Source organism: Cricetulus griseus, chromosome 6 (assembly GCF_003668045.3).
Source record: "Cricetulus griseus strain 17A/GY chromosome 6, alternate assembly CriGri-PICRH-1.0, whole genome shotgun sequence".
Classification (NCBI taxonomy): domain Eukaryota; kingdom Metazoa; phylum Chordata; class Mammalia; order Rodentia; family Cricetidae; genus Cricetulus; species Cricetulus griseus.
This window is the reverse complement of record NC_048599.1, coordinates 98,999,061-99,015,017: the sequence shown is the minus strand read 5'-3', so window position 1 is coordinate 99,015,017 and position 15,957 is coordinate 98,999,061. Positions and strand designations below refer to the sequence as shown.

The 15,957-nt window shown below is 42.1% G+C and overlaps 1 protein-coding gene across 1 annotated transcript in view; it reads right to left on the bottom strand.

The window, feature by feature from the left end:
* The window catches only part of LOC100756511 (dual 3',5'-cyclic-AMP and -GMP phosphodiesterase 11A), a 361,367-nt gene that overhangs the window by 44,492 nt on the left and 300,918 nt on the right, over positions 1–15,957 (bottom strand). The window contains exons 16-18 of the mRNA XM_027420128.1: positions 10,029–10,106; positions 8,399–8,462; positions 240–314 (exon numbers count right to left, since the gene is read on the bottom strand). Coding sequence (XP_027275929.1) covers positions 240–314; positions 8,399–8,462; positions 10,029–10,106 — 217 coding nt within the window. The remainder of the gene's footprint in view (positions 1–239; positions 315–8,398; positions 8,463–10,028; positions 10,107–15,957) is intronic.

The window sequence follows — 15,957 nt, the reverse complement described above, 5'->3', positions numbered from 1 at the left end:
TGAGTGAAATGCCCGTGCTGGCTCTGAGATGTTCGGACTCCGCCCTGCATGCATCCCTGGTGCCTGCTTGTTTGTCCCACTGTGGTTGCTAGGAGAATACTTGTTAAGTAGTTCAGCAGTCTCAATCAGAAACCCAGGATCGAGGGGGTTAGCATTCTTGTTTAGTTAAAGTTTCAAGCTTTCAGTTCTCCAAACCCCTTCTCCCATTTCAAGCTGTGGTAGTAAAAGGACAAGCTTACTGAGGGAGTGAGTTTGAGTTCGGACCTCTCCCGATCTCCTTGTTCAAAGAACTCGCTGGTTACAAGTTCAGCCACCTGAAACACAGAATCATTTAAAGATCATTGTGGTGTAGTACATCATGAGACTCAGAAGTTATTTATGCATGGAAATGATCTTAATTCAAAGAGCCTGGTCTTCAGGATGCCTGAGTCTGGTACTGAAAGCGCTGGTTTATGGTAGGCCCCAGTTGTTATTCTCTTTAGTCTCAGCTTGCACTGGCGTGTAAGTACCACGTGCAGATTGCAGCACTTCAGCTCTGTTATACCCATAATGCAATGGTTGCTCCGCCCCCAATCACAGGCACCTGCAAATCTCCCTCCCACCCTCCTCACCCTCATCTCCCATCCCTTCCACCCCCACCCCCTATCCCTGCTTTCATGAGCATGGATGACCCACACTCACAATACAAAGGCTTCTTTTTTGTCTTTCTAGTCCCTCAGTTTGTGATTCTCAGGATCATTGCGGAAAGAGAATTGATAGAACAGACAAATGCCAAGGCATATTTCTAAGGACACTAAGGTATGCAGCTAGGGAATCTCTGAATGAATTAACTGGGATTGTAGTGTATTGGGATTCTTGGGGGAAGGAGTTCTAGACAGTGGATGGCAAGAAAGCCTGGGTCTCCAAACTGCTTTTTCTCCATTTTAATGTTGTTACAGAAGAGGAGAATCCGATACCCTATAAAAGTGAGATGGTTTAATTTGGTTGGGTACATGGAATCAAGATAATGTTTTCTAAGTCAGATCTGGTGTCAAGTGTCTATAATCATAGCTACTCAGGGTTCTGAGGCAAGGTCTGTCTGGTGATAGTGAATTCAAAGATACCCTACAGAATTTAGTGAGAACATGTTTCAAACAGTGAAAAGAATTCTGGGGATATAGCACTGTGATAGAGTGTACACTTAAAGTGCATAACGTCCCAGCACTACAAAAAATGATAGTTTATTTATATATACCTGAAGAAAGGGAAAATAAAATTTAAAGACAACATCAAACTTATACATGTACATATACCCACACAGTAAAGATGAGAGTAGCAATATTAAAAAACCCACACATCCAGTAAGGTCAGATTTCTAACATTTCTAGTAAGAAGTTTGGATCCTATTCGAGAATTCAGCTGCACAGAATAGGAAGGGACTCAGAAACTCGCCTCCCATGTCCCCTGTATTTGTAGGTTCTGGACCTGAGTCGCCCCTCTCTAGCCTTGGCCACTACCTTTGATTTCCACACTCTGGCCTGGCTTTTAAAGCAGAAACAGTCTTCTTAACCAGCCTCCAGGACTCTCCCTCCCTCAGCCGCCTCTGAAGCTGTGTCTTCTGCATTAATGTAAATGGCAACAGGGCACCCCAGGCAGGAACCCTGTGCACTCCTTGGAAAGCAAAGACATTAATGGGGACTCTTGATGTTCCCCTCCTAGAGTAGCCCCGCCCATCTCCCACCCCTGCTCTCTTCACAGTTTAACCTGAACCCCTGACTTATTTGTACTTAAAAACCTGATCAGTATCATTAAGCAGCTCATGACTGGATTTTTCATTAAAGAAGGAAGCTGATCAGGTGGTGGAGAAGTCACTGAGGAAACCCACATACTTCAAGTCATGTTCTTGAGGAAAGATGAGTGGTGGAAAAAACCCAGTTAAGGTGCATTCGGAAAAGATTTTTTAAAAAATAAAATGAACATCTAGGAAGTATGCATTTGCATAATCTCCAAATGACTCACACCTGTAATCCCTAGCACTTGTGAAGCTGAGGTAGGAGGATTGTCATGACTTCAAGGCCAGCCTGAGCTACAGAATAAGATTCTATCTCCAAGTATGTTTTCAAGGGCTTAGTGATTAAGAGAGACCATTTTTCCAGAGGACAGATGTTCGAATCCAGCATCCACATGGTGGCTGACCACTGTCTGAAGCTCCAGTTCATGTAGATTTTTGATGGGGAATGTACTTCTGTGTATGTTCATCTTATTGATTGTTGAATAAAGTACTGTTTGGCCAATGAGGCAGCAAGTTAGGCGGGACTAGGAGTCAAGGAGGATTCTGGGAAATGTAATAAGGAAGACTTGCGATCCAGGCAGGAAGTGACATAGCACGCAGACTCATATATAAGGACAAGAAGGAAGTCAGTCCCTTCTCTCTTCCTCCTGGTCTCTGCTCTGGAATCATCATGTGATCTGCCAGCAAGAGAGGGCACCAGCAGAAGGCGTCCTCTATAAGATAAGTCTTATAAAATATATTGATTTATGATAATTAAGACTGAGCTAGCAGATGAGAAATCCTAGTCATTGGCCAAGCAGCATTTGTACCTAATATAAGTCTCTGTGTGTTAGTTGGGATCATAATGTGGCGGTGAGCAGAATTTGGGCAGCCTGGCAGAAAGCGCCCACGTGGCAGCAAGGCTTGGGTGGCTTTGGCAGAAAGACTTATTGTTACAGATTTTAAAGCCCTCTTCTGGCCTCTGGGCATCAGGCACTCACATGGTATGAAGAAACACATGTAGGAGAAACACCCATACATATAAAATATAAATGTACATATTAACATGAGTATATACATAAATGCATATTAAGCATATGAATGTTTGCATTTTAAGCATATGAATGTGTGTATTCGTGTTTGCATATTCCTTGGCACAAGTGAATAAGAGGATTATGTGCACACATGTACAAGTATGTGTAGAGGCCAGAAGTGGATGTCTGGTGTTTTCTTTGATTGCTCTCCACTTTATTGAGGCAAAGTCTCTTCCTGTACCCACAGCTTGCAATTCTGGCTGGTCTAGCTATCCAGCTTGCTGTGGGGACCTCCATGTGCTGGGATCATGGGGATGCCCTGTCCCCACCTCTATGTTCTGGGATCGTGGGGATGTCCTGTCCACACCTCTATGTGCTTGGTAGGATCACAAGTGGCCACCACTCCTGCCCAGATTTTACATGGATTCTGAGGATTAGAATTCCAGTAGCCACAGTAGGTGCCTTATGCACTGAGCCATTTTCTCAGGCCCAGAATTTAAAAAGAAATTGTGATTGTTTTGTTCAAATGTTTCCTAAAATCAACAAGTGAATATAATTTTAAAAATATCTTCATCTATTCAGTTTGGAGACAAACATGAATGAGATTTCCAACTTAGATGTGTGGTGAGATTTCAGAGGGAAACATTTGAAACATGGTTTTGTGTTTTATTCTTCTCAGTGCTTATGCTTTTATGTTTATCAGCAGAGCTTCATACCCTAGAAATAAAATAATTAAAATAAGATAAAACAATGGTGACTGAGAAGGCCAGCTACCTGCATATCAATCAGGCTTCCCAATGGATCTAAAATATCATTCAATATCATTCGTTAATTGCTTCTGTTTCAGGTACTGTGCCCTGCCACTTTCTTTCCCCAGGTGTATTCTTTTAACCAAAAAAATTTTACATCTTTTATTTATCCTTTCGCAGTTTTATAATGTATATAATGTATCTTGATCATTTTGATCCAAAACTTCCCTCTTTGCTCTAACCCCACTTTGGGCCTCTCCCAACATGTCCCCTCTCCTCTGTTTTATAACTCACCAGTTCTGCCAGTGCTGCCCACTGCAATGTTGGCTGACTGTTGGCTTGATCCTGTATAGATCTTGTGTGGGTTAACTGTAACTACGGCAAGGTCATGAGTGCAACAGAAAAGAGCCTTTCAGAGCTCTCCTCCATATCCTTTGGCTCCTCTATCCTTTCTGACCCCTCTTCTATGATAGTACCCGAGACTGGGGGGCGGGGGTGACATGGATGTCCTACTGAGGGATGAGTGCTCATAGTTGCTTATTCTCAGCACTGTGACCAGCTATGTTGACACCTTCATTCTTGATGTGCATTTCCCTGGGTCTCCTATAGCCTGGAACTTCTAATCTGCTCCCCTTCCATCACTACCACGGGAGCTGCCCTAGCCCCACCCACACTTTCCACAATGCCTGGAAGAGTCACCTGCTTCTGTTCTCTTTGTCTACCTTCTTACATGATGGGCAGAGATGTTGAAAGTTTTTCTTTATGTGATCTCTTGTTGATGGGGAATGTACTGTATATGTTTATCTTATTGATTCTTAAATAAAATACTGTTTGGCCAATGAGACAGCAAGTTAGACGGGACTAGGAGTCAAAGAGGATTCTGGGAAATGTAGTAGAGAAGTGGTGATCCAGGCAGGAAGTGACATAGCAAGGAGACTCATATTTAAGCAAAGGAGAAATAGGAATAGTCCCCTTTTCCCGTTCGCCTCCTCCAGGGGCAGAATGTGAGCCACGGACAAGGAGGGATGCCAACAAGGCATCCGATAAGATAAGTCTTATAAGATATATAGGTTTATGATAATTAAGACTAAGCTAACAGATGAGAATCCTAGTCATTGGCCAAGCAGTTTTAAATCTAATACAAGTTTCTGTGTATTCATTTGGGTCTAACTCAGGGGGGGCGGCTGGCCTAAAGCTCACACATGGCAGTGGGGCTCAGGGGGCTTATGGCAGAAAGATTTATCATAACATCTTGTGACTGCTAATGTGTCACACTGAAATCGACAAGGGCTGTGACATGAGAATAAACGAACTTGTTTGTGTTCCTAACCTTGACATAGGACAGAATTGGTATTAAAGCAAGGTGCTGATGGTTAAAAATACAAAAAAGGGGGATGAGAGAGAGAGAGAGAGAGAGAGAGAGAGAGAGAGAGAGAGAGAGCTCTTAAGACATGTATCAGCTTGGAGGCCAGATATCAGATAGACAGGAGGCTGTACAGATGACTGTCTCTTATGTGACTTTGAGCAGTTATCACTGAAAGAAAGTAAGCACTATTCCTAAGGAATGTATAATTTCGGGAGAAGTGATTAAAAAACAAAATGCCAACAGCATACACTAGCAGCTGCTGCCTGTTCCCTAGGAAGGCTAGAAGTGAGCTCAGGAAGGATTAGCAGGCATATATATGATGAGGATGAAAGGGAACAGAAAAATCCAGTCTTGTGGGAACAGAGATGAAGCTGCTTCTTAATTCCAAACTAGAAACATTAAGATTAAGGCATGCTTTAGATGAAAAAATATTAAGACTCAGCCTTGAAATCTAACTAATGGTATGGCCAGCATACTTATGGATAAAATATCTGAATGAATTATCTGACTTTCAGCAAATTCCTTTTTAAAATAGTATCTGTGCGTGCAACACTTTCGGAGGAGGTCAATGGACAACGTGAAGGAGTTGGTTCTCTTTTTGCATCTACCTTATGGGTCCGGGGAATGGAACTCAGGGCATCAGGTCTTGTCATCAAGCACCTTTACCTGATGAGCCATCTGGCACAGCCAATTTTTTCTTAAATGAAAAGAAAAAAATGGCTCAGAAAATAATTTAACTACATAGTTTTTTCATGAAAAAACTGAGACCTTGGGTTCTCAGATGAGTAACAAGAGAGAAACAGATTTACTATATTTGTCTCTTCCTGAATGTCAGAAAGCAAAAAAGAAGCTAAGATGTTCATATAGAAAAGAATCATGGTATTTTTTGTTTGTGTTGAATGTTTAAGAGCACTTTTGTGCTTAAGAAACCGAAAGTCTGCAACTATGTAAAAACAGCTTGCAGCCTTCTTCAGGTGATAAGTAGGCTGAGGAAGCTACCTAACCTTCAGAGGAGACAGTGAAAAAGGAATCATTTTCCTAGCAGAGCTAAAAAGCTGTGGAAAGAAAGAAAGCCATGAGTGGGACACTCCCTGGGGAGCCAGGCCCACTGCTGGTGGAGAGTTCATGGAGAATGCCTGGAGGGCTTGGGATGTCCACAGACTATTGGCTGCAAATGTCCTTTATCTCTTCCCTTGCTGACTGGGACTGCTGTGGCGGTATTCTGTGTGTGTGGAGGTGCCTCTCTGATGCTGTATTTTGGGCATGTGTAGGTCCTTGAGTTACACCCAGACCTGCGGTAGGGATGGTACATATCATCTGGAGGTTCTGGACTGTGAGCCTGACACCCTGACTCATGGGCCACCCGATTTGTCATCCCTGGGGAGAGAATGGGTATGGTTTTCTGAAAGGACAGTGAATGACACTTTTGGTGATCTTAAGGGCAAACTGTGCTACATATATCCTCACAAACTGTTTCTGACTTTCTGCTTGCTGGACACAGGCATGGATTGTACTTCTTGGTGGAATAGGGTTATGTGACAAGTCTGGACCAATGGATTGTTGAAGGCATTGAATTCTACTGTCAGACCCTCCATGGTCCATCATCCCAGTCCAGAATGAGAGCAGAGGTTCTGGTCACTTTGAGTGCTGCCTAATGGAAAACTGTAAACTCGCTTAAAAATTTTTGTTGTTGCTGTAACTTCATTGCCTGGTTCTGGAGCATGAGCTTTGCAAATGACACTATCATGTCTTAGTGTCAAAAGGTTAGACCTGTTTAAACCATGATGTATCCCTGTCTTGTTCATTCTTTTTATAACCCAAAGGAATCATGGATCACACTCAGTTCCCTTGTCTCTCCACCACCAGAACAAGCTCTGAATCCAAACACAAAGGTTACATCTAGTGTGAACTTGTATATTTTGACTAGGTTTTTTTTTTTTTTTTTTTTTTTTTTTTTTTTTTTTTCAAATTCTTGGCTCGGGAACTGTTGCCTTCCCAGTGTGAAGACCATCAATGACTAGCTCCACAGAAGTAGCCGATTGGTGAAGGACATCTGGTCTGCATATTTACTGTGTTAGTCATGATGGCAGTGATCCTTAAGTAGCCAGGGAGGAAAAGAGCACGTCTATGTTTATTTCACCAGCTACTATCTACAGAAGACCTTGGGCTACTTATCCTTTCTAAGCCCCATTCTTCCATTTGTGAAGTGAATGCAATGACCAAGTTAATTATCCTAAAACTCCACAAAACATCACTCCAAACTCCATGGCTAAGACAACCATAGAAGTTATTCCTGCACAGTTCTTGGGGCCAGTGGTCTACATCAGGGCGATGAGCAGAAGCCCAGGGGTTGACTCTGTGCTCCTTTGAAGGCTCTGTCTGTTCCTTGCCTCTTTTCAGTGTTTGGTAGCTGCCAGGCACTTCTTGGGGTGTTGACATCATCATTCCAGTATCTGTCTGAGTCTCACATTGCCTTCTCTTCCAAATTCTGCGCTCCTTTTGCTCTTTACAAGGACATTTGTGACTGGAGTTGGGACCCACCTGGATAGTCCAGGCTCTTCTCCTTCAGCAAATCCTTCCTTACATCTACTTTTGCATGGGGAAAATTGTCCTTTTCTTCTCAGGCAATGGTTATAGGTTTCTGGGATCATGATAACTTTGTGTTGTGGTTGCTCAGCCTATGTACAGGCTACCTACCATATATTAAATGAAACAACACATACTAACCAGTCATTTATTAGTATATGAATATACCTTATTTCCCCCCAAATGTCATTTTAGGATCCCACGGTCTCTATAATAGGTGTCTCACAAAGCTTAGTGAGTTTGTTGCTAGCCAGTCAAGTACTCAGGAAGGAGGCTGAGGCAGGAGCATTTCTTGAGCCAGAGAGTTTGAGAGCAGCCTAGAAACTATAAAGTTATCTTGCCTCAAGAAAAAAGTAAAATAAAATAAAGTTAAAGAATAGGACAAGAAAACCTAAAGAGCTATTAACCCCTCTTAGTAACCAAGGATCTTGGTAATCAAGTAGTTTGGGAGCCACTTCATTCAAAACTACTATTGCTAAAAAATAATGCTTGGGTGCATTGAGAAATTGTAAAACCACTTTTAGTCTTGATAAAAATTAAATGGGACACAGCACACTTTGGTACTTGGAAACAAAACAGAATCTCACTTTTCCTGTCTTCTTTTTCATGAGTGATAAAAAGGTTCGTGTGCTAAATCAGGATTACTTGTTCAAAAACAGTATTGTGAACTGTCTGCCTTAAAGATGGTCAAAACATTTTTCAGATTTAGCACACTACAAAGATCTTGCAGCCAGAAACAAGCATTGTTCAGTGGAAGCACTGGAAGAAAGACTTTAGAGGTAAGATGGCCTTCTGACTTAGCCCACTGCAGCTCTGTGCAGGCCAGCACCTATGCAGACTCTGTTCTCAGTGCTCGGACCCCCCTTCCCCACTCCAGGCCCTCTGCTGAGCTCTGCCATTAATCACCACTTGCCTGTCTGGAGATCTCCCATGGTTTGGTCACGGCTCCAAGGTCACAGGCTGTCATTAACATCGATCTGAAAAACACAACCAAACAGCCTGAATAATCCTCTGCTGCATTCCTAAACAAAACCTAGATCCATAAATAAATAAAATCCAGAAGCAGGGTCAGCCCACATCTTCTTTCCTCAACAAGGCCCCACGCTGTTTAATGTCTCTGTTTAACGTCTCGCCTTGCCATGCAGCCGCTACTGCCTGGAAGACAAAGACCTCTCACATCCTCCCTGTGCCCTTTTGTTTTGTCTGCAGCAAATCCAGGAAAACAAACAGTCCTCTCTCTGCACCTAAGTCAAACAGGCTCTGGTTAAATAACGTGCAATGAGCCCTCCTCACCCAGCTTAACTATAAGCAAAGTGATTGGTATATAACATTTTGTGGCCAGCGACTGTGTTTACTGACTTAACACTGACGACACAAATCCACACCAAAGAGGCGAGGTCCATGCTGTGTAGGGAACTCTTTTGTGTACACAGTTTCACAGAGCCCAGATTCACCAGAGACAGCCACACTGTGTCATCTGGGTTACTACCTGGGGGCCACCATGTTCTATTACACATTCTCAAAAACATGCCCAGCTATTTCCTTAATCTTGCATGCATAAAACACAGGTACAAAATGAATCAGGTTTTCCAGGGGCAGATTAAACTAGGATTCACACCGAACCATGGGAACACTGGCAATCATTCAAATCATTCATAGAGTATTCTCAGATATCGGTGGAGGGTAAAAATGAAGGTATGTCTTTCGTCCCTGGTCTGCTGTTTTTCAGCTCACACTAGAAGTGCTCGATGGAGAGTAAATCGCACAGGACGGGGAGCTGGGAGGTGCCCTGGCTGGCTGCTTTTGGAAGAAAGGATTCGGTGTGAAAGGTCAGAGGGCTGTCCTCCTGTCAGCTAGAGTTTTAAACCCTGCTGGATCTCAGTGTCTTGGAAAGATGTCTGCTTCCCAGATGGCAGAGCAGGATAGGAGTGGGCAGAGTCCTAGCTAACAATGGGTTATTCAGGGCGAGCCAGACAGCTCCCGCATCAGCCACCCCCCTTGGATAGAGCAGCATCCAAACACCCTTATGCTAAGCTTGTGCAAGGGAGACAGCTCGGTCTGCTGTTGGCTTCTGATGCTTTGTAGCCAGCCTCTGGCTGTGCTGCTTTCCCCCTGCTTCTATAATGAGTGCTTTCCTAACTGAAGGAGTAATGGCTGCCTAACAGAGCCTTTGCTGTGGCCTCAGAGGTGGATCCTATTGTTCATATTTACAAACAAAAGCCTGGGGAGATGAAGTAACTGTCTCAGGTAAATAAAGGGTTCAGGATTCTGTGTTTATCACAAAGCTACCAGACTGCTCAGTACACTCTAAGGAGTCTCATTTTAGGTTCTGTAAGTACAGGAGGGAGCGTGGATATGGGTAACACACAGTGTTGTCTCCTGCACAGGAAATAATCTCTGTGAGGTTGCTGGCTTGGACATACTTGGGATAATTACTTAGGTTCTATTCAATTGATCATCTGAAGCTTTTTCAATATACACAGAAAAAGCGTGGCTAAATGCCCAATAATGGAAAACCCACACAAATGCATGCTTTTTCTTACCGAAACACATCACGGTGACTTTTGATGTTCCAATCGTAGTCTCCTTTACTGACAAGCTCAAAGAACTCAGTTCTCCTCCTGCAGGAAAATCAAATGAAGAAAGGGGAGAAAACCCTGGAATGAAATTTCTCAGTCTATGGAGTGACATAAACACATTTATGGAGAAAATATAAGACCACCTGAACTCAGTAACTTAATATTTGAAATCATGAGGCTAAAGTACTATCAAAATAAATCACTTAAAAATGTTGAGACATCAAGAGAAAGCCACAATCATTTCTAAATGTATTTACAACAAAGGACAGTATAGATCCATAAAACAGAAAACAATTCGGTCAGGACTGTGCTATGAAGCCTCCGTGACACTGAAAGTCAGAGGAGGGAGGCAAGGACAGACAAAGGCAGGGACAGCTTCAGAATGTTTGTCATCACTCAACATGGGATACTCAAGGCAAGATAAACTCCCTGGCAGTAAGTTCAAGACAAAGATTTGCTTTCCAGCTCAGAAAAATAACAATTTTTCCATCTTGGTGCTTAAATTCATAGGGTACAGGGTCGGGAAGGAGCCATGTCTAAACCGTAGCTCATTTGTCTGCTTGCTGTGCACCTATGGGAAGTTATTGAAATCTGCTGAGCCTTAATTTCCCAAGGCACAATTTAGGTATTTCATTTACTAACTCACTGACTTACTGGGAGGATTGAGATGGCTGACATTTATAAGCAAGTAGCACAATGCATAAATATTTTAAGTGTTTTATACACACACACACACACACACACACACACACACACACACACACCATGCCTACCTATGCCATACATCTCCAGATGGATGGAAAGGACCCAAAGAGTTACATCTTAAAGTTATAAAATGTAGGCTAATACATTCCTAGTTTTGAAACTTTACACAATTTGTCATTTTTGTCCCAACAAAGAGAGAGAAAAAAGAGTATGGATACCATGGGCATTTTAAGAATCATTCCCCAAGTTTTCACCCTTTTAGCATTTACTAACAAGAATATGTTAAAGACTGTGACAAGTCTCTTTTCAAAGTGAATCCCACCCCATACCTATCTTAATGTTGCTCATCAACAAGTTCCCTGGTTCAAGCAAAGCTGGCCGCCACACGGCTCTCTTGGACACAACACCTACATCGGATCAGCCCTCTGAAGATTCTGAGAAATGATGAAGTGAAAAATCTTGCTTAAACTTGTTTAACTATAGAATCCCATAATGCACTGACATTTTAGGGATACTGGAAAGTATCATCAGGGTGTACCAATCATGCTGGCCACCAGAGTAGGGTCTTAGAAATGACCCATGGGAAGTTTGAGTGACAAAGAAAAGATGTTGAGAACCAGTTCCCCTGTGTCTGACCTGGGATGCTTAGAGAAGTTGACCAAGTTTGGCTTCCTTGTCAATCAGGGAGAGTGACTAATCAATTGACCTGAAAGGGAGCAAGCCTGAAAGACAATGTGTAGCTCATTTCCTTATTCCACACAACAGATGTTCTGGATCTCTCTCTTCAAGTGGATATAACACAAGTTATACTCTAGACTGGGATAATCCCCAAGATGCTCCCACAGCAAGGATTAGAGATGAAACTTCACAAAGAACTAGCAGTTCCCTTCCCCTTCTGCTAGGCAGGTACCTGTAGTCCTTACTTTGCATAACTCACCGTCTTTTTCATCTGGCCTGCTTCCTTCCAAAACAGAAAGGAAGGTGGCTCAGTGGAAAGGTCCCAGGTTTGGACTCATATTGACCTGGACTGTGACTTGCTAATGTGTTCCCTGTGACTCACCTTAATGCTGACTGTGACTTGCTAATGTTATTCCACATTGCTCAGACTGAGGGCCCATCTTTCTTCGGGAGGATCAAGGTAAGGTAGGCTAAATGTTTAGTGCTGGTGGATCCTACTGTCATGGTTAAAATAAAACAGCATGCACAGTCATATTGCCAGCAGCATTATATAGTGGAGTGATTCTGTTTTCTCGTGTTTTCCTTTCACAGAATAGAAACCAGTCTTTGTAATTTCTCTGGAGCAGAAAGTTGAGTCCAACAGATATTTATGAGGTATTTACTCACTTTTATCCTAAGGGTTTACTTAGCCTTATGGACATAAGGCAAAGTGCTATTTAAAAAAAAAAAACATTTTAAAGTTAGCTGGGATAACCAGTAAAGGAATAATTAATTCCTCTTTAAATGTGGTACTGTGGTAGTACCAATAATCTTGAGACTAGAGTGAGGTGAGGGAGGCACTCTGCAATGGGTGTCAGAAAAGCTCAGTAGTGGGGGTGGTGGAGAGAGGCCTCAAATAATGTTTGCAGAGGATACATATTGGGTGACTCACAACCAGTTGTAACTCCAGATCCAGGGGATCCATACCCTCCTCTGGAATCTGTGGGCACTCAAAATTATGTGCATGTGCCTATGCACCTACGAGAATGCATGCTCGTACACACACACACACACACACACACACACACACACACACACACACACTGAAAAACAAAGTAAATCTTTTTCAACAAAGCTCAAATCAACATAAATGCAAAAATCATGACAAATAAAATAACGAAATTCTAAATAAAGATAAGCTCTGGTCCTCCTTTTGTGCAACTCATGTTCTGTCACTTATCTCTCCATAGTCCCACTCTTGATGCAGATGACACTTGTCAGACCCTTCTTGTCATATGGGACTTTCTTCACTTACTGTCCACATGGTCAACCTTGGAAAAAGTTACCTAACATTGTTGGGCTTCATTTTTCTATTCAGAAAAGAATAAGCATAGTGAGCTCTGGTTTGTATGTCTATGGGTGTGTTTCATAAACTCCTTTGTGCAAAACAATCAGCAGAGTGCTGGTCAAAAGCGAATGCCTAGGAAGGACAGGTTACGGCTCTAGAGCTCATGAGTACCTAGCTAGCTCCCACAGCTGATGCATAGGCTGGGTCACAGAAGTAAAGTTTGGAACAACAGTGCCCCCCAGATAAGACCATCCTCCTGAAAGCACAGAGAGAGGCACTCAGCTTAAAGGATCATGGAAGATCATGGGAGGTTTTCTGGAGCTTGTCAGTCATCCTCTGGCCCTTCATACTCACAAGGGTCTCCATTTCAGTCTATGGGTTATTCCAAGGAATCAGCAGAATGCAAGCTCCTTGAGAACAGAGACCTGGCCCATTATCCTTTACTGCTGTTTGCAGTGCCTGCAACAGTGTCTCATATACAGTAAGAGTGAAATGAATACATGCTACATTGGTAAATAAATGAAGGATATTATCTGAGAAATCTGTTTTAAAATAGTTCTCCATTCATTTGACTTTGTTCAAACTCTAGTTGCTGTTCTAGGGCTTCATGCTAGCCCCTTAGAGCTTTAAAAGCAATGTAAGATTTATTTAAGAAAAGCCCAACTGTTTAACAGACATCTACAGAACATTCCATCCAAACACAAAAGAATATATCTTCTTCTCAGTGCCACATGGAGCCTTGTCTAAAATCGACCACATACTTGGCAACACAGCAAACCTTAACAGCTACAAAAAAATTGGAATAACCCATTGTATCTTATCAGGCCACCATGCTTTAAAGTTAGAATTCAACAACAATACAAATTGCAGAAAACCTACAAACTCATGGAAATTGAACAATGTGCAATTGCACCATTCCTGGGTCAAGGAAGAAATAAAAAAAGAAATTAAAGACTTCCTAGAATTCAATGAGAATGAAGACACAACATACCCAAACCTATGGGACACTTTGAAAGCAGTGCTAAGAGGGAAGTTCATAGCATTAAGTGCCCACATGAGGAAACTGGAAAATAATCACACTAGAGACTTAACAGCACAACTGAAAGCCCTAGAACAAAAAGAAGCGAACTCACCTTGGAGGAGAAGACACCAGGAAATAATCAAATTGAGGGCTGAAATCAATAAAGTAGAAGCTAGGAAAGCAATTCAAAGTGAAACAAAGAGTTGGTTCTTCGAGAAAACCAACAAGATAGACAAACCTTTATCCAAACTTACCAAAAGGCAGAGACAGAACATGTAAATTAACAAAATCAGAAATGAAAAGGGGACATAACAACGGACACTGAGGAAATCCAGAGAATCATCAGGTCATACTTTGAAAACCTGTACTCCATAAAATTGGGAAATCTAAAGGAAATAGGCAATTTTCTGGATAGATATCACTTACCTAATTAAATCAGGAACAGATAAGCAATTTAAATAGACCTATAACCCCTAATGAAATGGAAGCAGTCATCAAAAGTCTCCCAACCAAAGAAGATCAGGGCCAGATGGTATCAGTGCAGAATTCTACCAGAAATTCAAAGAACAGCTAATACAAATTCTCCTCAAAATATTCCACACAGTAGAAGCAGAAGGGTCATTGCCGAACTCTTTTTATGAGGCTTCAATTACCTTGGTACCCAAGCCACACAAAGACACAACTAAGAAAGAGAACTACAGACCAATATCCCTCATGAACATTGATGCAAAAATACTCAATAAAATACTGGCAAATTGAATACAAGAACACATCAGAAAAGTCATCCCATGATCTACTTGGCTTCATCCCAGGGATGCCTCCCACTCCAGCAAGTCCTGGCTGCTTGTGCAGCACCCACCCAGGGGCTGCAGCACCCAGGAGTCAGCTACTGCCCTGCTGGTTTCCAAAACACTCCCTCTTAACAAAATCCCATCCCTTCAGTCCATTCTAACTCGGTCCAAAAGCCATTCAGAATATCTTTCAGATTGTTTTGAGACTGACTTAACTATCCTCAGCTGAACTCTGTTTTGCGGTACACCTGTGCCACCACAAACAGCCACCTGTGCCACCTGTGTTCAAACACAGTTACTGGGACTGGAAGGGATACTGATACAGGTAAACTCACATTATGGCAGATAATCTGACAATGCAGACCATTGGGAATACTCTTGCTTCTTACATGAATATGATGTTAGAGGAGGCTTATGACTTACTGGTGCATACTTATACATTATGTTAGCAGTCAGCCTTATAGCCCATGTGATATCCCTATGGAAAAGACTGAGACAGAGACCAAATAACAAGGACTCTGTACAACACATTAAAAGCTTAGAAAGATTGATGCAAGATATGAAAGGCAGCCAGGACAAGTTGATGTGTAAAATGGAAGACATAGAATGTTACTGAAAGAGATTGAGGATAGTAAATCTGGCCATGCTACATTACTAACACAGGTAGAACAAACTCATGGCCAGATAGAAAACAGAATTTGTTCCATGTCTGATGCCTTGAATGGAAAGATAAGGAAGAACCAAGACAGGATTAGCGAACTAGCACAGGCAATTCCCTCCATTTTTGATGAATCTATTACCACATGCCAAAAGCTGGAGTCTAGGATTGGATATGTAGAAAGCAATTTACATGCCATTCAGATACTATCTAAGGATGAGAATATTAAAGGTTTAGAAGCATATGTAAATGAAGAAACAAGAGAAATTAACCATTCTATGAAATCCTTAGAATCTTATATGATTCAGGAGGTTCAATCTCTCAAGAAGACAGTGGTTGCCAGGCTACAAGCCTTGGACGACTTTGGATCAGATTCTTCCCAATCTGATGCACCTATTCCAATCAAATGTCAGGAAAATTTTCCTAAGGTTGTTATGTGCACATCACTGGTCTTCCCAGCGACTATGTCAGAAAAACTGCCATCAAAGAAACACCCAAATGGCCATGTCACATATCAATGGGACCCGATACAACTAAAAGACTTGACAGGAATTAAGGAGGCTGTTATCTTATATGATCTCCATAGCCCTTATGTCAAAGAAATATTAAATTCACGGGCAACCTTTAATAGAGTAACACCGATAGATTGGGAATGCCTAATATCAGCTGTACACAATGGAGGACAACTTAGCGAGGGGGGAGCCAATGAAATC